Source organism: Pyxicephalus adspersus, chromosome 6 (assembly GCF_032062135.1).
Source record: "Pyxicephalus adspersus chromosome 6, UCB_Pads_2.0, whole genome shotgun sequence".
NCBI classification, from domain to species: Eukaryota; Metazoa; Chordata; class Amphibia; order Anura; family Pyxicephalidae; genus Pyxicephalus; species Pyxicephalus adspersus.
In genome coordinates this window covers 81,869,437-81,892,491 of record NC_092863.1, presented here as the reverse complement: position 1 = coordinate 81,892,491, position 23,055 = coordinate 81,869,437, and the positions used below count along the sequence as shown (strand labels likewise).

General features: G+C 36.8%; 1 protein-coding gene across 1 annotated transcript in view; it reads right to left on the bottom strand.

Annotated features, from left to right (window-relative positions):
• Nucleotides 1–23,055, bottom strand: part of SREK1IP1 (SREK1 interacting protein 1) — a 39,312-nt gene that overhangs the window by 1,516 nt on the left and 14,741 nt on the right. The window contains exons 3-4 of the mRNA XM_072416362.1: nucleotides 20,842–20,988; nucleotides 915–987 (exon numbers count right to left, since the gene is read on the bottom strand). Of these exons, the coding sequence (XP_072272463.1) occupies nucleotides 915–987; nucleotides 20,842–20,988 (220 nt within the window). The remainder of the gene's footprint in view (nucleotides 1–914; nucleotides 988–20,841; nucleotides 20,989–23,055) is intronic.

The window sequence follows — 23,055 nt, the reverse complement described above, 5'->3', positions numbered from 1 at the left end:
GTAGGAACTTAATATGTTAACAAGAAATTAAAAGACAAGGTCTTGCCTGCCAAAAAAGGTGCAAGCTACAGCCAAGCTGAGCTACCCAATGGGATTTATTTTTGTAAGGTTTGGTTCCAAGGTTAAACTTCTAATTTACAATAATCAACATGATTGCTTTAAGAAGTTGCTTTGATATGAGGTTAATGCAATGACAATGATATTTAGGTATCAGGTAGTAGGAATAAATCAACTTTCATAGACCTAGGGATACAATGTGAATCCAGTAAGCTTGTCCAAAGAGGGAGCACTGGTTCACCTCCTATACAGAATATCCAATTACTTCATCTATAACTCTTTGATTGTAAAATTGCATGCCCTGCTTCACTGTGAATGGGAGAATATGTTCTATTCTACCAGTTTTCTCCAAATGACATACTTGTGATGAAAATCTGTGTCTGACCATTTCAGTGGAGAGCTGTTGGACATTTTAACACACAAAACGAGATCAGCTAAATCACACATGATCCTCCTTGTACTGTGACTGAAGTGCCTCTGTGGGATGGGATGATAAAATTGCCTTCAAAGATGCTATTACAATGATTACAGACCAGACAAGGTCTTCATTTTATTTTTTTAAAAAAGTTGAGATAGTATTATTTGTGGATTATCATCATTGGCTCAAAAAGTTAGAAACTATTCTATTAACTTTATTCTGTTAACTAAGGTTTTGCATTTACCCTTTTAAAGTAGAAATATTTATACCCAACACAATACTAGACATTATTTTTAACATTTTAAAAAAGTCATACTAAGAAAAACTATTTCGAACTACAGAAAACAAAAAAAAATGTAATTCTGTGAGGTTTCCTTTCATATTACACCATACATACTGTGTATCCCCTCCTCATACTGAAACCATATTAAAAGATTACCTTTTCTTTGTTTTTTTAGATTTCATCTTCTCCTTTTTTTTCTTCAGTTTTTTCTTACTTCCTTCTGCCTCATCTGTTAAAATGAAAAAATGAGCAAGAAGTCACAACATTTGATTACATAGGATAAACAGCAGAGCCATTCTTATCTCAAAAGTACACAGTTGTGGCTTCCTTTATACTACAGTGACAGTTTGATATGAAATGCCTCTATATTTCATAGAGATGAAGATAACAATCCACAATAAGTAGCAAGACAACTATTGTCAGATGCAACTTAAAGCAAAACCTGTATTTAGAAACAAGCCATGGAACTGACAATGGTAATTAATATGCAGCATTTATTACCTGAACAATTACAATCTTTTAAAGGCCTTTTGGGTCCTAGGAACCCCTGAATGTTTTTATGCACTTACAAAACCATGTTCTACAGATCAGTGCAGGTGTGTCAATGACCAACCGACCTGGCAGTTTCTGAAAAGTGCTAGACAGCCATAATGCACATGAAGTTATTTTATGTAGGCATTTAGGTCTACCCTTCTTTAGTATGGTAACACATTATCTCATGTATACACAATTTCATAAATATGAATAAAATGTATCTGATGCAAAAACAAAAATGTAATATATCACAGTTTACCGTTAGGTGTGGTAGCTGCATTAGTTTTCTACTGTTAGAAAGAATACCTGCCACAAATGCTTTGTAACATTCCAGGAGCTAAGCTGAAATATAAACACAATTTTACCTGCTCTCCCAACTATCTTCTGTGAACTTCTTAGTGTATCACGGACACCTCAGGACTGGAAGTGTATTACTGGCAGAATCAGAAACAATCATTACAAGTATGGATTGGAGGGGCATTAGAGCACAATGGCCAGATTTCTTTATCTGGACATACCAGGTAGAGGGTCCAATTTAGTTATTTTTACACTTTAGGGGGCAAACAAATATACCTACATTTTTAAACATCTGGTCCTGTAGATGAACTATACTGCCTGAAGTTGACAGTGTTCATGTGCAAATGAAGACTTGAAAACATTTTCAGGAGCCAAACTGATTGTTTTTTGATCCTTATGGGAATTTGTGCTGACACTGACAGCTGTAATTTGGAGTCACCGGCTGCACAAAATGTGGGCTGATGGCTCCGAAGATGAAAAGGAATGTAAGTGAATATTTATTTATGGGTGGTTAGGAAAAGTAACACAAGAAAATATTCATGGCCCCTTCTCAGATGCAACTTGCAGTTGTTTCCACAGGGATATTACTAGTTTTCTTTCCAGAAATATATATACACAGCGGGGGAAATAAGTATTGAACATGTCAATGTTTTTCTCCAGCTGGTATATAGTCATACTCAACAGCAATACACTGTGAACTTGCTTACTGGAAAACAAAAACGATAATCTTATTGGTGTGATAATGTTCACTGTGCAACCTAAAGGTTGAAGGCAAAAAGGTGGCCAAACTCCTCATGACTGTTTATACCCTACACTGCAGCCAAATACATTTTTTGGATTTCATCAATATCAAATGTACCAATTAATACAATATAATGATTCATACCTACATTCTTAAACAGAAATACCCCAAATGTATGTAAAGAATATATTATTTTGTATTATGGATATGCCTGCATAAATTTAGATGAAACAGTGTGAACCTTAGGAACCATAAAATAATCTCAAACAGCAGCCAGAATGCAATACGGGGATAGGATTTTCTAGCTCCCATGTGTAACAATGAAAGTGCTTCAACTTCATGTTGGTTTAGTAAAGGAAAAGTTTGCTTTAGGAAGCAGGTAAAACACCAGCCCACTACACACAGAAAACAATTTTAAGATGATAATAAAAAATGGCTGTAAAATTGGTACCCTTGTGGTGGCTTTCATATTGAAATGATACTTTTCAGCTATTTAATGTAGGCAAGCATAAGAATACTTGGAAAAACATTTTCTGTGACATATGCACAAAGACATGAATAACACAATATTGTAATCACCATGCAGGAACCAGGCTGTCTTTGTTTGCCAGGGGATAAAGCAATACAATGATCATACTCTTACACAGCTGAAGCCCAATGGGATATCAAACACTGTGAACATTTACGTTCACTTGAGGGAAAAGTAACACAACTTTTTTTATTTTAAGTGAAGCTTTTGCTGTTGTAACAAATTAAACAATTTTGTGTATTTGCAAAACTAATAGCTGAATCCTGAACAGGCATATATATCAGAAGTTGAAATGCTTCAGGGAATCCCATTCTTTTTTTTTTTTCCCTAAAAGCTGCTGTTTCTGACTTGTTAAGGGGAAGCAAAAGGTTTATTAGCCAGTTTTGTTTGTTTCATAACTGTAATAAAAAAAAGTAAAGTTGGTCACTCGGGGACTTCTTTCCCTCAAAGAAAAGAAAAAAAAGCAACTACATGTAACAACTTTTTACTTTCAGAACCATGCAGCAACCTAACACAGCCACGTGCACAAAATTGGTCCCAACCGCTCTTATTCACTTGAATAGAAGCAGATAGGACTGTGGTTCAGCTTGCAGTAGAATGCTGCAGTAAACCACAGGACTGAATTTGCCTTCAATGTACTTGAACAGTTACAAGTTTAGGAACCTATATATATATATATATTTTACTTTTAACAAATAACCTATTTTACAAGGTGACATTTTTCTGCAGAGCCCAGCCATATCATGTAGTTGCATATCTCACAGGGCTTCCTTGTACAGTAGTCTAGGGCTACCTTTTCTAAATTTGTAGAAGCCCCTGTGAGTCCTTGCAAATTAAGAGAGGAAAACATGTGAGCAAGCATGTTTAGACATTAAGGAGCCCACAGTGACAAACCCAGTAGTCACTGCCAGAACATACAGAGCATGTAGATGGGAGATGATTGTAAAAAAGCTGGAGGAGATCACTAGAATGGAGATGCAAAACCAAAAAAACGGAAAATCAAAAATCAGCTAATTAGGTTGAAAAAAGACATAAGTCCATCAAGTTCAACCACTAGGGAAATAAACAAATTCCAGATATAAAACCCTATAAGACATAGTTGATCCAGAAGAAAAAAAAAAACCCTGGTTAAATTTGCTCCAACATAGGAAAAAAAAAATCCTTCATGATTCCGTGAGGCAATCAGATGTTCCCTGGATCAACAGTCTCTGTTATCTTTATTTTAAATCTTTTAGACAACATTATATTCTGTGTTTCCATAAAATCATCCAGCTTTTTCTTAAAGGAATCTATAGTAGTTGCTGAAACTACTTCCTGAGGGAGCTGATTACACATTTTCACAGACCTTACTGTGAAGAATCCCTTCCTTAACCAGAGATTGAATTTCTTTTCTTTCAGACGCAGAATGTCCTCTTGTTCTTTGTAACGATCTTAAGGTGAATAGTTGGGAAGAGAGTTCTCTATATGGACCATTTATATTTTTATACAGGGTGATCATATCCCCTCTTTACGGCTCCTCTTAAGGGAGAATAGATTCCGTTCAGGTAATCTCTCCCCATAGCTGAGCTCCTCCATTCCTTCTGTCCAATTATACAATATCTTTTTTGTGAAGTGGTGAAATCAGACAGGCCATTATTGCAGAAAGGGACAGGCGATGTCCCTTCTGTAATAAGCACTCTTACCTACCGACTCGTAACTGGCAAAAATGCTGAGCTGTGCTTCCCTTTCCAGGACTAAATAAACTCTTGCACACCTGCTCGGGAATTACATCATTCCAACCTGGCCAACTAAGATGGCTGAAGATCGTATCGAAGAAAAGGAGGAGGAAGATGTTGGAACAGAGAAAGGCGAGTATGGTGGTGTTTAGTTCAGCGATAAGTAAAATATCTAAGAAAACACAGGTATTTCTGCCCCTTCCTAATATATGTTCTGTCCACTAGACAGAAAATTTATTTCTAGAAGGTGTAAAAATAGAAATGGAATGCAACTATTATGTAACAGAAACAATCAACGCTTTCTGTGAAGTTCTCAAATTTACAAAATTACAGAACAGGAGACTAAGCCACCCTGTCATTTCTAATGCCAGCAGTTGACTTTTATTTTAGTTGTAGCAATACTATAATAGAGCTGTTACATTTCAAGTGAGCTTGTTAGCTGTAACAATTTAGAGGCGCCATGCAGAGAGATCTGAAATCATCCACTTTCAATGATACAAATAGAAAAAGTCTTAAATATCAGAATATTTCCAATGCTACTCTTCTGTAATGGTGCTGAAAAAAGTACTAACACAACTAAAAGAAAAAAATGTTAAAGAACCATCCCTTCTGTTTTGATCCACATACCTTGCTTGTTAATATTACAAAGTCCACTAAGGCAATTCAAAACAGGAGCAGTGAGACAGATTGTGCAACCAACCGGCAGTCCACAAAAATCTTTTGGTGGTACATGGCTCTGGATGGTGCCATCTGGCGGACCATGTCCCCCATATGGATCGCAGGCTTAGGGCAGGTTGTGTCTCTGGAGAGAGTGGGCTGGTTCTGGCATCATGACGTCACTCTGGGTGAAGTTTCTTCTCCTTTGAGTGACACACAGCTCCGTGCGCATGCATGGTCCGGAGTCTGAAAAATTGGCAACCGCTGTACTGGAGTATAAACCTAGTGAAACCTAGTGGTAAGTTCTAGCACTGCATTTGTCCCTGTATTGATAGATCAAAGCTGTAAAAGATACGTTTTTAGAACTGGTGTCTTCCAAGTGTTCCAATCAACAATAATGAACAAAATATTATATAAGAGAAAATGGCTCATAACTAACTCAAAAGTAGAAAATACTTTACCTGAAAAAAGATAAACTGACTAAGTCCATGATTTTAATTGTTTTTACTCATTTAAATAGTCTTAAAATAACATTCTATGAAAGTATTTAAGGACATGAATTTTATTGGCATTTCAGTTGATTACTGTTTTGAATGTTAACAGTAATGGGGACATTTTGTGCCCTAAGTTTATTCTTCAGTCAATGTAGTGTACCAGGTAAAGACAGGTTATTTTCTTTTCAGGCTTTTCCCTCTTAATTTCATCACACTCACTCACACTGGAAATTATATTTCTTTATCTTTTCCAGTGACTGAATAATGAACGACCACTGTACACACAGCACCGTTCCCTTCTATGAAGAGGGCAGGTGAGCGAAGGAGCAAGCACCAGATTGTTCATCAGGCGACCCTGGTGGATTGAAGAATGAGTGACCAGGAATGACCAATGCCAGAGGACCAGGGTACACATGCCAGATTTTCAGTCGAGAATAACATGACTAGTCCTCTTGGGCTACAATCACCATGTGTACATAGTTTTAGGATGACACCATATTTATGTAGTGATTCTTGGTTGTCAGGCTGAGCTAATATCCAGGTTTGAACTACAAAACACACCTCTCTCTCTTTATCCCTATTACATCGGAGGTGTGATAATATGAAGAGAATAATGTTATAGCTTTCATTTCAGTTCACAAAGAATGACAAGGACACTGCATTTCTGGCAAAGTAAACAGGTATTTTCTGTACTTGGTTCTTGGCCTGAATACGAATTTACAACATCTACAGACTCTTTGCTAAGAGGCAGCCTGATTTACAGTACAACAGTATTGATTCTTTTCTTGATAACTTTCCCCCTTTGCATTCAACATGAAAGGTGCTGGTATTTCAAAATTTTTGACTAGAAACAATCACTTTTTCATATTTATTTATGAACAATGACATTCTGAATAATACTTTCTTATACTAGTTCTTTGTAGATTAATTTTACAGGAAAATATTTAACCGTACATGCAATAATAAAGTTCAAACTTTTGTCTATTGTTTTGAATAATTGGCCTTGATGAGTTTAGCAACAATAAAAAGACCTCAAACTAACTCCATACCAGCATGTTATGTAGAAAGTAAGAGCCCTGAAAAAAAAATCAGTGCTTTGCTCACTCATGGCATTTTATTTTTTAGTTGTGGTCATAGGTGAGGAGAAGATCCTCCAATAGGGATAACTGTTCCGGGGATATCCCCCTGGGATAAAAGTTTTGTTTGCTTTTAGAAAAAGTATCATTAGGAGAGAAAGGCAAACTCTCTGTACTGCGAGCAGACAGCATGATTAGACACACAATTTAGAATGTAGTCACTTCTTCTCTAAAGAAGAAAAATCCAAAGGAGGAAGAAGAACAACCATTTTGTACCAGAGTTTATAATTTTTAATGTTGTATGTGAAAGATAATGTATGTCTTACAATTTTTAATGCAGTAGATATATGTCATAAGAGGGTTTAGTGCTGTAACCATCCTCAGTAATTACTTGTTCCCACCAAAGTTACAATTACTATCAATCAGACCAACACACCTGCACATTTCTCAGTCTTTAAAATCTTTCAAGTGCAGGTTTTGAAAAAAAACTTCTAGGAAGAGATATATACACTCTCTGTCCATAAACATGGCTTTTTAATGTGTTCAGTGCTGCTGTTTTTCAACTGAAAAATAATGCAAAATTATAAAGGTTTCCATACGGGTTTGTATACCTGTAGGGAGATTCGTGCTCTATGGTTGTCCTGATAACCAATGTTATACCAGTAATGTCATGAGGAATGAAAGGGTAAATTCAAAATTTTAGTTGTATCAGAAAATGAATAGAGGGGAAACATCTTTTAAAGGGGACATTTGTCTCTGTGTCTACGTGGAAGTTTCCTCACATTGTCAAGGTAGTGAAGGAAAATTTCTCTAATGACAGACAAATGTCAAAAATAAGTAAATCAGTGGTGTTAGTATCTTGCTACGTTATCAAATATAAGTTGGCTTTACCTGAGCGGTCAATTGGGCTACAGTGAGGAGCCAACCAGGGATAGTTATCAATGCTAGTCTCCTTTGTGGCCCTAATAGCTGCTCTCCCCTCTCCTGCCTTGCCCTTCTCCCAATCCTTGCCACTCCTGTCGATCTTGGCTGCCCTAGTGGACACCTAGGCTCCCGCTATAGGGTGTCCCCTCCTCACGGCCCATATACAGACTAGAGCAGATCCTACGCAGACACAACACCCTCTTGAGATTGTTGGGTCACACCTTTGAGAGTCCCTTCAACACCTGAGGCTATACCTGTATAGGCTGCAGTGCCTACTGCCTTGTAATTCCCTTCCCCCAAGATGGGTAGAGGGATCTGGATGCGGGCACCTGGAATGGAGTATACTGCTGCGATACATGCCCCCCCCCCCCATTGAATTAAAGTGTTATGTCAATGATGTCCTCCTCCCCCTATTTTATATTCTTCTTATCTAGTTTTTAATGATGCAGGTTTTTGTGATTTTAACCACATGAATAATCTGGCATATTTAAGGAGTGCCCTGCATGCATTATTTTCCTTCAGCCTTTCCTTTGGCACATGAAAACACTGCAAAATAAGTGCTTTTATCAGTCTGCAGATATTAAAAAGATCTAACAGACAACTAAGTGTATAAGCCATCAAGGTTCACCTGACCTGGTTTAAATAGTTTCTAAGGTAACAGTGCCAATGTACTGCATCTTGTGGTGCCTTCAAGTTCAGATGTTGATCTTTAAAATTAAACCCGTGTCTCTGGTAGTCTTTTGGATTCTAGGCTCAGGTTTTACATGAAGTCTCAACACCAGGCTGGTTTGGTCAGGAAATGTCAACTAGGGTCATGACAGGCTTACAAAAAAAAGGAACATTCTCCATTCAATATATATATATATATATATATATATATATATATATATAATCAGCACTGAAAGCTCCACTTTATGCACAATTCCATGCAGTGCTTTAACAACCTATTGAGATGTGAGTTACCTACTTTGCATTATGGGATTCACATATCATTCGGTTGCTTAAGCTCTTTTCACACTGGCTATGAGGTTGCGGTGCAGAAACAAGTTCCTTAAGCCTAGGTGTGGCAGTGGGCAGTACAGTACTGCTAATTACAACCAGCCAAATGTGCAGACTGGCATGGTGCCAGCCTCCGGGCTCCACACAATCTTGTGGGTTGCCCTTATTGTAGTATCTCTGGGCTTCAGGTGTTCACAAAGACCTGTAGTAAAAAAATCTCAAATAACATCCGTTTTCTGGTCTTTATTTACTATCAAAAATATCTGGGGGATGAGAGAGGATAAAAAACCTCTAGCAGCAATATATTCAGATATAATGGTTACCCGGTTTTTGGGATCAGTCTAACCTTGAGTAAGCCAACCAGTAGGCATATGAAAAATATTGTCATATGAGTACATTGTACCTGAAGGAAAGTATATAAAAAACATATTTTTATTCACATAATTTAAATTATACAAAATATATTAATATAAAATATCATAAAAACCATAGACTATACACTAGACTCTCCTATTGGGGTATCCCTTGCGGGAGTACAGCCAAATGCCTTCTCTGCGCGTTTCGCGGAAATTTCCGCTTCATCAGGAGAAAGGAGATCTATAATTATGAGAACATATACAGTCAATTTTTTAAAATGTTTAATTACAACAGTATAATCATAGAAAATATCATTTGTACAAGTGAATGTACCTAGTGTTCATAAATATGGGCAGGAAAAAGATGGTGGTGGAAACATGTCTTTACTGAAGCCCAATCTAACAATATGACATATTAAAACAGAGCATGGAATCTCCAGTCAATCAATTTTTAATGCTTTTAACATAACCCACATTTATACAAATATTTATTGTAAGGGTGATTAAACACACAATTGTTTAGTTCTTATCCACCTGTATCTGAACATTGAATAACCTATGTTAAGTTTTGAATATATGTGGATTGCTTAATTGCAACTGACTCTTTCCAACCCTTTACCTTTCTTCCTCCTTTTCTACTCTGTCATTTACTTTTTCTTAGTCCTGATGGACTTGAAAGGCAGTAAAATGGGAGGGTTTTGCTCCGGGAATAAAGAAACATGCAGAACACATACAAAAAGAGAATCAGATCAATTGGATTGCATACAAACTAAAACCTTTTAAAAAAAGAAATCCATGTCTGGCATATACAATATCTTTTTAGATAAATCCCTATTTAATGTACAGCGCTGCGCAATATGTTGGCGCTATATAAATCCTGTTTAATAATAATAATAATAATAATGCAAAAATGCAATCCCATTGGTCTCTGAGTACAGATATTTTTAAATGTGAGCAACTCAACAGTTTTTAAAAAAGAATGGGAAGAGGTTCTAAAAGACTGTTCACAAAAATTAATGTCCCTATTGATCCAATATCACACTATAGAATTGAAATAAACAACGGATGATCTGGATAAATTTTATGTGGAGCACTCTGAACTAATCTTGTTTGACTTATTTAGTAGTAAAAACTAGGAGATTCAAAATTATTTACAGAGACTGAATGTAGAAATAGTCACTAACAAAGAACAAAAATTCCTAAAGGACCACAGCAGGGGTTCTTACCAGAGAGAACCTATAAATGGAATCAAACAAAAAAAAAATTGTTAAGAAGAGGGTTTCTTTGTTTGTTTTTAGAAGAGAGTTCCCAAGTAAAGAGAGAATAGTGGAAACCACTGATGGGAGTGGTTCCGAGTGCTTCTCACAAGCTTCATGTGCTGGAAATTTAAAAAGTATCACAGGTCAGAAACAAGGAACAAAGAGGTTCCCTAATGAGGAGTCACAACATATAACTCAAAAAACAAAAAGGCGTTATAATCTAAATACACATAATGGTCACATTAAAGATATCACTATTCCCACTGAACGACCTAATGATTCAGTATTTCACCCCAACACTAATACTATGCCAACTGGCACAGATGTAATCTCCCCAAAAACCCCTAATGAAAACGGAGCATCTTCATCACTAGGGCACGCAAATTATGGAGCACAAGCACCTATTACGTCACCTTTTTTAGGCAAACAAATTCCACGGCACAGAATCCACCACTATTGGGCTCCATGAAAATTTTGTATACAAAATTCTCAACAAATTCCAACTAAACATTATTATTCTTTCTAAACATGAGTTAGATAGCAGATCAGGAACTGGAGTTTTGAAATTAGGTCCAAGTTTCAGTCCTCTGAATCGTTTTGACAAATTTGACTTCTTTTAGACCTACATTTATTTGCAAGGAAATTGTATTATAAAGTACTCTTTGATAAAGACCCAGCAAATAATGATCAAGTCAAAGAAATTTATGAAAATAATAATATTGAAGCGTTTAGAACTCTGAGATTTGACGGAACTATGGGAAGAAGGCAATATAGAAGATCTTTCGGAACACATTGAGCGTTCCCCTGCACAAGATAAAGATCAGATTTGTTTAAAATAAACCTTAAATCAAAGAATTATCCTGATTTAAAAAAAAAACAATAATCTTTGCCCTCATTCAACAAATGTCTCAGTCAATAGATACTTTAAATGTAAAGGAAATGTATCGAACACTCAACTAGAACTGGCGGTAATGTTGTAATTTTTGATATTGACATTTACAAACGAATGTGCTTAAAAATTCTTGAGAATCATGTGAGGTATAAGAAAGTTCTACCCTTTCTTGATATAGAAATTTTCATAAGCTCTGACTTAACCCTCCCCCAGAAACCCACAGCGGGGAACACAATATTATCCACAAGAAGTGCACATCTGGAACCCCTACTTGAGAGTAAGGAGATACTGTTCTAAAGACAAAGATTTGGAGGTAGCAGCTAAGGATCTTCAGAAAAGACTAATTGAGTAAAAAAAAAAAAAACTCTGAGGAAGGCTTATAATAGAGTAAAGCAGCCTGGAAGGACACAATTCTTATTTCCACCTAAAGAACAAAAGAAACAAGAAAATTAATTAAGGTTCATTGCTCGATATTCGGCACAGCATCAGATTTTAAGGAATATTTGTAGTCAGTTCTGGCTAATACTTACCTCTGATATGTTAAAAAAACATATAGGAACCTATCCCAAACTAACATTTAGGAAACTACCATCCCTGAAAGATAGATTTGTACACAGCCACTTTCAAGTTAAAATAGACACATCAACTAATGATGAAAAGGGGGGTACATACCCATATTTTGCACATGCACACAATGGGAATAGATTTATATTAGTAGGGATGAGTTCCCAGTACCCAATAGAAATATCCCCAAATAAAAACAATTGTAAAAATCAAAAGAGTCAATTGTAAAAACAAACGGCATTTTTTTTATGGCTTTCTGTAATTTTGGGTGTTTCTATGAGGGTAAAACTAAGAGGGAAGAGGGAATTTAGAAAGTGGATCCATGAGCATGTCTATACCATGAAAAAATTGAAAAATTATAACCCCCCCTCCCTAGCTTACACATGGGAACACACCTCAATTTCAAAACCAAGGAAGTCAGATTCATAGCCCTAGAGAAGGTGATAAGTGACCCAAGAGGTGGGGATTGGGATAAAAATATTTTACAGAAGGAAAATAAATTGATCTTTCCTTAAAGGCCACACAATATCCTTTCCTATGAGACATATGGAACCTTTCAGGGTTTTTGGTCCCCTTTGCCCTTCCCCCCCCCCCCCTTTTTTCTCCCCTTCCTTGTTTCCGTTCTATTTTTTCTTTATTTCTCATGCGGTTACAGAACGATAGAAAAGGGAAACATAATAAGTTGTAATTTATTAATCATATTGAAAAGATAAAATACTGTGAATGACATCTACCTATGTAAGCAATATCTCTGCAATGGGATAAAATATACATTGTAATTGTTTATTTAACAGCAGTTTTCTATATAGTAAAATATTAAACATGGGTATTACAATAAAATGGTAAATTGATTATATGTTATGGTAAATTGATTATTTGTCATGTATGAATGATGTATCTGTGGTAGTCCCTGCAATCTCCACCGCCACCACTGTATTCAAATTGGATGCTTTCAGTGGGCACACTACGTAAGTTGGGTACACACTTAGAGGGAGACCATCTTACATGTGGGACGCCGACACGGCCATAGTGAGTAAGACAGGTGGATTGGTTCCCGAAGGAAACTATATGTTAAATGGTTAAACCTAAACTGTAAGTAACTCTCAACTGATCTAATATGGAAATTTTGTAAAGATACAAGGCACCTATATTTATGAGCCCTGTCTTATTTGTACATTAGGAATGTTTGTAAACATCCTTTGAACAAGCAATTGGAGTCCTTATTGTTTTCTGCCAAAGTTGATTATTATAAAGTGATTGTGAAGCTGAATGAAAGTGGTGAGAACTATGAAACATTTTTATGTGGGTATAAGTTTGGAATGATATTTCACAATATCCAGCATTTGATGTTCAAGTAATGATAGTGGATATCAGAAAATATGCTGATTTTACATGGTTGTGGAAGTTTTATCACTGTGATAACCACTATTTATTGAGGATAATCCCTAGAACACTTTATTGTATTGGTAATAGCTAGCTCACTGAGACTTTAAATCTGATTTGTTGATAGGAATTAAAAATAAATTGAGGAGATATGGATCTGAGATAGTCCTGGGAAACCTAGCACCCCTCCCACATAATTGAATGCATCACTGGGTGAAATCTGCTTTTATTATGGTTACCTCACGGTGAAAAGTGGGGTATATAAGCAGCATTATTAATTGATTGACTGGAGATTCAATGCCCTGTTTTATTATGTTATATTGTTAGATTGGGCTACAGTAAAGACATGTTTCCACCACCATATTTTTCCTGCCTCCGCTATGTGATGTGAGAGGTTTTGCCATTTATACGAACACCAGGTACATTCACTTATACAAATTACATTATTTTCTATGACTATACTGTTCTAATTAAAATATGAAAAAAATTGACTGTATATGTTCTCATAAATATAGATCTCCTTTTTCCTGATGAGGCGGAACACGTAGAGAAAACATTTGGATGTGTTCCTGCAAGAGGTACCCCAATAGAAGAGTATGGTATATAATCTATGGTTTTTATATTTTATATTTTTGTATAATTTTAATGATGTATAAATAAAATGTTTTTTATATATGTTTTGATACTGGCCTTCAAAGTCCCATAAAAATTGGTGTCCTTCATGAAATACTTGTTCCTATATTTAATAGGGATGTGGCCATCTAAAAAATACTAACAGGTCAGATTTTGCTTCAATATGTAACCTAAGGAAAAATTAATTTTTAATGTGATTTTTTAAAGAAGGAAGTGTTGGGAAAATACAAACAACTGATGAGTTTATAAAAAAACTGCTGAGATTGCAAAACAAACCTAAGTAAAGCAGAAATGTAATGATCATCATGGTACTAATTTATACAATTATAGTTTCAGTTGTTACAGAATTAATAAAGCTGTTTTATCACATGTGGGTTTTAATCAACATAATTAGAAAAATGAGATCACTGCTAAAAGGAAATCGGGAAGGAAATAAAACACTTGTGTGGTTGCTACAAATTTGAGTTACATGTAATTAATGGATTATTATTTTAGGATACATTTAACAACTGCAAATCCTCTTATAATTGATTCATTATTAGTTTACAAATACATTGTGCATTTTGGAATTAGACAAAATAACTGCACATTTTACTGATAATAATCTATACAACTGTTACACTTTAAAAAAGCCAAATAACTCTGGAACAGAAGTAAGCAGACTTATCATGGCTGATCAAGGCTTAGCTCTGGTAATATTCAAATATTTTTTTGCAAGATGACACTGGAATATTATAAAATATGGATAAAATATATCCCTATTCAAAAGGAAACCGCCAAACCAAACGTAATATATAAGTAAAATCATTCTGTTTACTTGTTCCTGCTTTTTCTTTTCTAAATGTATATATTGAAGAATATAATAGAAACAAATCTTCTTTGAAGTGACCTAACATGACAATGTCCTAAGCTTACTAAACGTTCATGAAGCGTGCTTTTAGTACACTTATGCTTATTGACATCAGATACCTATCCTCAACAACCCTTAAAAGCAATATACTTATCTGTCCTTGCTTTGCCATGATAAATACTATACAGCTTTCTTCAAAATCCTAATTGCGGAGTCCAGTTGGGATGCAGCATTGTCACATAATATGTATTTATTTTTATTAAACTAAAATAAAATAATTTGTACTTTTTTTTATATTTTTAAACTAAAACTTATATGTGTGTCATACCTGCCACTTCCAGCATTGAGTTACATGTCATTTCTCTGGCACGCTGCCCCTGAAAATTCCTGGGTTTCATGTGAGTGCTGGCCTTTGCAGTGACCCACCTGCTTCTGTGATTCTGCAATCCCATCACACTGAAAATCCACAAACCTAAAGGTCCGCTTTATTTCACTGCCCATTCGCAGAGAAGCTTGGTGTGCTTCCTCATTAAACTTGTCCACCAATCCTTGTCCAAATGCTTTCTTCTGATGGCTGTATTGGTATTTGGATAGAGGTTTCCAGTGATCTCTGCGCTCCTCGTTTTTCTTCTTTGTGCCTTAGGCTCCTGAGATCCTATAACCTCCCGGGATGTAGTGATCCAGTGACTCACATGCTTCCGTGATATCAAATTCAATCATCTCTGACCAAGTGGACCCATACACCTGTGATTTTCTGCATTGCTGTTGTTACCAATTCCAACCTTTGGGCTGTCCCAAATTTTGTCATTGCTTGTCGTCTCTGTACCACATTCTATGGATATCCGGACTAGTATGTGCAAGGGTGCAGCACCTGATAATTTCATATGGAAATTGCATGATTCCTACCAGGGTGCTCAGAGGAAAAAAACGTGGCTTTGGCCCTTTGTTAGGACTCATGTTGTATAACCAGCTTCAGGTTCCACAATAAAAGCACCTAATCATTTTTTTTAGCTGCTAATAGTGCGGGAGCAAAAGGGCTAAATAAATCTAATAAAGTCTAATCGATGACATTTAAAGATAATTCATTATGATTTCATCAATGTAGTTGAGTGTATGCCAGGTAGTAGCATTTAACAGATGGCTTGTTTGGGGATAAAGTGGGGAAAAAACTGACAGCATTTAACATTGTCTGAAAAGCCCACTTGCTGCCTTCTTGCATCTGTTTGACCGTTACTGAAATTGAAGGAGCTCTGTTAAGATGGCCTTTTCTATGTTAATATGGGTATGCCTCACTGTTAATTTCTGAGGAAGCTGACCAAATATCTGAAAAACGTGTCAAAAATGCCTCTAAGACTATATAACTATTAGATGGTTTTACATAGTCTTTGGATTTTTTTAACATTATTATTATTAAACAGGATTTATAGAGTGCTGACCTCTTATGCAGCGCTGTACATTAAATAGGAGTAGAAAATGATAGACAGATAAACAATGACACTGGGGAGGAGAGGATCCTGCCTTGAAGAGCCTACAATCTAAGAGGTGGGGAAAGTAGCACACAATACTACTGAGGGTTTAGGGGACAGAAGAAGATGGGTAGGCAAGTTTGAAAAGATGGGTTTTGAGTGCTCTTTAAATGTAGCAAACTGAATAGGACATGGAAGACCATTCCAGAGAGTCGGGACAGCACTATAAAGGTCTTTGAGCTGTGTGTGATGAAGTTATGAGTGAGGCAAAGCACAGGAGCTTGAATTTGATTCTAAGGTAAAATAGAAACCAATGAGGAGAACTACAAAAAGAGGCAGCAGAAGAGGAGCGTTGGGAAGAATGGATGAGTCTGGCTGCAGCATTCATAATAGATTGTAGAGAAGAGAGTCGGGTTAGTGGAATACCAGAGAGAAGGATGTTGCAGTATTATAATGTCTTGTAATATGTTTTTGTAATCAAATAAAATGTGCTGACATTTAACTATAATATATTTGTAAATGGATGTCCAAAGAGTTTATAAAGGTCTTTATAGAATTTTGGGATGTGGCATCATCTGTAAACCAGTAATTATAGCAAAAGTACATTCCACTAGTCTGCGGTATCTCACAGAGTGTTCTCTGCAAAAAGCTATACTCCATGATAAGAGGAAAGGCTGAATAACTTTGAAAAGTCACAAGACTGGACTCTTATGTTCCCCTTAAACATATTTGTAACTTGCTTTCTGGATTTCTCAGTCATACAGTCTTTTGTCATAAGCTTGATATGATCAGCCCAGATTTTATAAGCAATTACAATGTCCCTATGTAATTCTTATGTTTGAAATGCATCCAGTTTTGTGACAAGATCCAACATTCAATCCCATATTTAACAACTGTTCTAAGAGTTTAAAACAGACAAGCCTTTTTGTTGTTGACAGAAAATGGGATTTCAATCACAGTTTATAACAAGAAAATAACAGCAACTATTAGACATGCTTTCATTACTTCATTTACATAATTTGGAGTCTCACCTACATACAAAGTTAAAAAAAAAACAAAGAAAAAAAAAAACTTTTTCCAGTTTTTATTATGCTTGGATTACTACATTTACAGATCCTGCAACAATGTCTAGAGCAGAGTTTCTCAACCAGAGATCCCTCTAAGGGTTGCAAGGGGTTCCTTGAGAAATTAGCGATTTGTAAATCTTAGGTCAATTAACTATTTGGCCCTCTGTAAGGGGGACACTATTTCCACTGGCTAGCAATGTAGGAGGCAATCTACCTACCTGACCACCACAATAATGTACTGTGAGCTGTGGATTTATAGTAGGGATTTCCTGCAGACCTGAAAGTTTTTTCAAGAGGTTCCCCCATGTAAAAACACTGGAGAAGCACTGGTCGTCAACATTTTGGACCTCACAGACCACTAAATTTACAGACTTGGGACAACACATGTGTGGGAAGCCGTGTGTCATTCAAAGGGGCAGAAACGTCCCCGAGTGACATCATGATGCCAGAACCGCCCATTTTTCCATCACATCGTTCAGAGACACAACCCGCTGCGCACTGCCCTGAGCCTGCAATCCATACAGGAGACATGCTCCACAGTCCTTCTCCTGACCCAGCTGGGGGGAGCACACTGGCCAGAGCCGCAAACCACCAAACTTTTCTTGTGTACCACTGCTGGTCTAGAGCATCAGTTAAGTGTAGATAGTTTGCCTTTCTTGCCAATTAGTTTTTTTCAGTACCACACTCCAGCACATACATAATTGGCACAAGTCGCAAAAAATTCTGTAACAGAAAGAGATGCTAGGTTTCTAGGCTACTCAAATGCTGCCCCCTGCTTTTTGGGACATTTTTTTATAACGTGAAGAAAAAAAAATGTCCTGCCAACGGAGGGACTCATGGTAACTATGCATTAATAACATTTATTACCTTCAGAAAGGGTGAATTGATGTGTATGTGTGCTGTACTACTGTCAACACAAACTTTGCTGTTCTCTTATCTTTATATGTAATAGATATCATATATTACGTATGCGCAGCTCAGTGGACGATGCCAGGGTTTGCAAGGTATGTGATGGATGAACTCCCTAACATATGGCATCTTGGCCTGGCTAATCAAGACGGCCGAAGATCAGAACACACAGAGAGAATAAGATGGCGACACCCATGACTGAACGAGGGCAGATGAGTGTATCTAAAAAAAAATGTTATCACACAGATAAAGTTATATTGGTGCAGAAGGGACATTGTATGACAGTATTCCTTCCACTAATTAGCAGAAAAAAACAATGGCATCAGTGGCAACAGAGTGAAGAGTAAAAGCCCAGACTGGCCATCTCTGGAAAAGACAAAGGAGGTAAATTTGTGCAAGTTGCAAATGATGGTGCTTTTAGGGACCCTAAACAACTTCGGCTCCACTTAAAAATAATAAACAATAAACTCAGTGGGGCAAGCTACTTTTGTATATATACTTAGAATTAATTTATGTGACTAATTTGTGCCTCTAAAAACAAAAAAGACCTACAGCAATACTCAGCAACAATTTAAACAATATATTCTATCAATAGGTCTGCTAAAAGGTATATCAAAATAACAAAAAGAGACCTGTATATACTCCGTGACCTTGCTGCTACAAAATACATTTAAAAGCACAATGAACACCACAGGAGCAAGAACTACATAAACATCAGACGGTTAAATAGAACACTAAAATCACCTTGATATTCATTAGGATCAGCACAGCAACCAGAAGTTTAAACTCTGACACCTCGTTACAAAAGCTCCTGAAAATAATTATTCTTTCTGTGCTCAGCATAATGCGACTGAGAACAATTAAACAGCTAATTACAGTTCAGCAAGTCTGCAAAGTGGCACTCATGAAAGCACCTGTACAGCTTATCTGCTCACACAAGGACAAAAGTTTGCAGAATGGGAACAAAAACAATGAGGCAGCTGTCACTCAGGTATAATTAACATAAGTGAATCATATTTCATATCTTTCAGCTACTTTTTCATGTTATCAAAAGACTAATCATTTCTTTTTTTTACCAGTTAGTAGCCACTTTATTAAGTACACTTACCTAGGAGTGCTCATCATCAGTGCTGCTCAGGTGCGAGGCAGGTTTAAAATATTGTTTATTCATATATTGAGAATGGGAGAGAATTGGGAAAATATTTTTATAGTACCACATGCCTACATATATAGGTTTAAAATATGTCAGTGTAAAATTGCCTAACCTACAGCCCACGGGCCACATCCGGCCCTCTGCCTCTCTCCACTCATTGTCTTGCAGGGAATGGTGTGTGGGGATCTCCTATGTTCCTCTATAAGATCGTGCTGCATGGAGTGGGGGAGAGTGTGTGTGTACTATAGACCTCAGCAATCAGCAGTGCTGCTCCCCACCCACCTTGTACTGGGAGATAATCCCAGAAGCAGCAGCGTGAGAGCTGTGTCTGTGTCCATGCTGCTGTTATTAACACCAATGTAAGCCTTCATATCTCCTACACTGAGTGTCGAAGAAATGTAATATTTTCAGAGTACACAGGGGACACAGAGCTGTACTAAACTAAATTTCTTCCCCCCTAAATTTCTTGGCCCGTGAGTTTTATCTCAATGTCAACTGGGCCCCCCAGATAACAAAAGGTTGGGCACCATTGGCCTACACAATTACCAACAAGACAGGACAGATTCATACTTTTGTGATGTAAATACCAAATTCTGACCCTACTATTTGCAATCAAAGATCAGGCAATGTTTTCATATTTCCAGGGGTCCAGTTTCAGTGATGTAAAGCATGGTCTTTTGCTGCTGTAGCACAGTCTTCAAGGTTTGATGTGTAATGATGCACATTCTGTATACTAATTTTGTAGTTGGTATGTAAGCACCTAAACAAGTGGTTTTACCCATAAATCTGCTGCTTTTCACATTATTCCCTGTTGAGTGTATCAAAATGAGCGTTTTGAATTAGCAGTTTTGAAAATACTGTAACCAATGGGTCTTATTCCAGCAATGTAAATTGATTCCATTACACATTTTTTCCATATCTATATTAGAATAATGTCTAAACTTCTTGACCATTGCACATTACAAAGCATAAATGTTTAGGTCTGCTGTGTGCTGCAATTAATGCATTCCTCTAAACAGTCTATTTAAAATACTAACACCATATTTTGCAACTCACATACGGTATTGGAGGTGTGACAGGTGCTATTTAAAATGAATAGAACTGCAGGGGCAACAAAGCGTGTAACATGTTGGTGTGTTTTACCACATCGATTTAGCCTGAACAGGCCCTTATTAAACTGTCTATAACTAAAGCCAACAACTAACATTCAAAGGTGTATAAAACGTCCAATAGGATTGAATATTACTGACCTAATGACACAGAAAATAAATTGCACCCAGCTAATCAGGAGCAGATTGCTCAAAAACGTTTTCTTTATTTTGAGTGGAATGTCCCACCCCTCTCTCCTTTGTCAAGTCATTTCAGTGTCCCAAATCAACAGGAAGGGTAAGTAAACAGCCTTTTCTGATGTCTGTAGTGGATTTTTCACAGATATATGGGTACAAACAGTGACCGTTGAAGTTCATCTTTAAAAGTTGAACTGATTGTGACCATGGGGAGATTTCCTTTTTTGTGTCCCAGAAGTCAGAAGAGACCATAAGAGAATACTTACAGAATATTTACTTAAGACTAATAGGATCTTACTTTTTTTATCTGAAGAAAGTTGTGGCTTAGTTGGAATCTCGCAGTCCTCCTCAGAGTCCTCACTGCTTGTGCTGCTCACATCTAACACAATGTCCCGTTGTGGATCCACTCGAAGGAAGTTTCTACACTCAAATGTCAGGTGGCCAGCTGAAAAGGAACAATACATAATTCATGACACTACAAACTTATTTAGAATAGAGTACAAATAATGTCTGTAAAACCCTCTAAAACAGTTTGTTACAGATTACAATATATAAAATCTAGCTATATCATTACACATACATAGGAACTGAACTAACTGTAATATACACACACACATATATATATATATATATATATAATATATATATATATATATATATATATATATATATATATATATATATATATATATATATATATATATATATATATATATATATATATATATAATATCCATGTGGTTTACCTTGCTATTGGGTCAAGGAGGGTGACAACAATTGCTTCTACATCAACCCTCTAACCTTCAAATACAAACATCAACATATGTCATCTAGGACTTTCCTCAGTGTCCTTTTTAGCCCCTTTTACCAGGTGTACCACCCAGCACATTCAGCAACCACCCGAATAGTTGGGCCACAATAAAGAGGCCACTGCCTGCTTACAGCTTCTTTCCACCCAGCTTCTGGGGAGAATAATGTTTCCCTATAGTTTTTCATTCTCATGCTGAGAAAAGAAGTTTATACAATGACACTGCAGTCATACCAAGTACATGGTGGTTATTTAAAAACAATCTAATTTTTTGTCTAGATACTTAGGCACACTTTCCCTTTTTTCAACACTAATCATTTTCTTTTTATTTGTTTAACAAGCGATTTGCCTGTAAGCCATATTTTTTAAGGCAATGGGAAATGAAAACATTGGCTGGGCGATTTGGTAAAACAGATGTTTTCTTAAAATCTTAAACCCTGTCTTGGGTCCGGAAGGTTATTTTTGAATTTCCAGACAGAACTAATTTCCCATGATATTGTAACTGGGCCTTATGCCAAGTTACATAAAGCTCAAAAAAGGCATTTCAATATCGGAAGTAATTTTCGGAATTTGAATCTCCACAGGGATCCAGTCAGACATCTGGTCTCCTACTTGTACCCCATTTTAATTGAGCCCGAATCAGATTTTACACCGCCCTACTTTTTGAAATGGGCACAGGACTTAAGTATTGACTGCTCTCAATCTGAAAAGGACCAAATCCTATCTATAGCACAATCTTCCTCGCTATACCTCTATCAGCTCCACCTATAAGGAAACTGGTTACAAAATTCTAACAAGGTGGTATAGAGTGCCATTCAGGTTACGTTATATGTTGCCAGAGGCCTTGGACACATGCTGGAGGTGCTGTAGAGAGAGGAACCTTTTTACATTTTCTGGGAATGCCCAGGGGTTTGTCCATTTTGGGAGAAAGTATATATAGATTTTTTACGAAATTTACTGATTGTCAGAACCCCTTTGAAGCAGGACTCCTCCTCCTACACCATACCACAATCGTAATTAACTTCCCATACGACTGATTGATGCAGCACGTGTCTGCATACCCACATTATGGCGACAGACAGGAACTCCCACAATATATCAGTGGTTGTTGTGTGTTAATGAGATTTACACCATGGAGGAATTGACTGCCTCCTTAAGGGGCACGGAGGACAGGCAAAAGCATAGATGGTTTTATTGGGTCCTATTCCGAGACTCATTGGACTATTTACTTGCCCTTCAAGCAGATAGGTGATCCTCGAGCTGCTCTGTTTTTTTTTTTTTTTCTTTTCATTACTGCACCTTCCTCCCCTAGTCCCCCTTAGACCCATCTGCCCCCCCCCCCACAATTTTTATTGCCTATTATTCCTACTATCCTACAGAACGAGTCCTGGCTGAGATTCAAACCTGGGACCTAGTGCTGAAAAGGCCAGAGTGCTAACCTCTATGCCACCGTGTCGCAATGAGAAAGGAGGATATCCCCCAAAGTAATCTTCAATAAACATGTTAGAAAAAGTAGGCTCTGGTGAAACTAAACTTTAGGGCTTGTAAAACCATCCCATGTTGATCCTGGGCTGCAGGTTAGATATATCGTAAAAGCATTAGCACAAAAAAAAAAAAGTTGTTTGGTGCATACAGCAACAAAGATGAACAGTGGAGAATAGGGAATTAAAGAATTAGAAAATTTGTTTTAATCTATAGTCTACT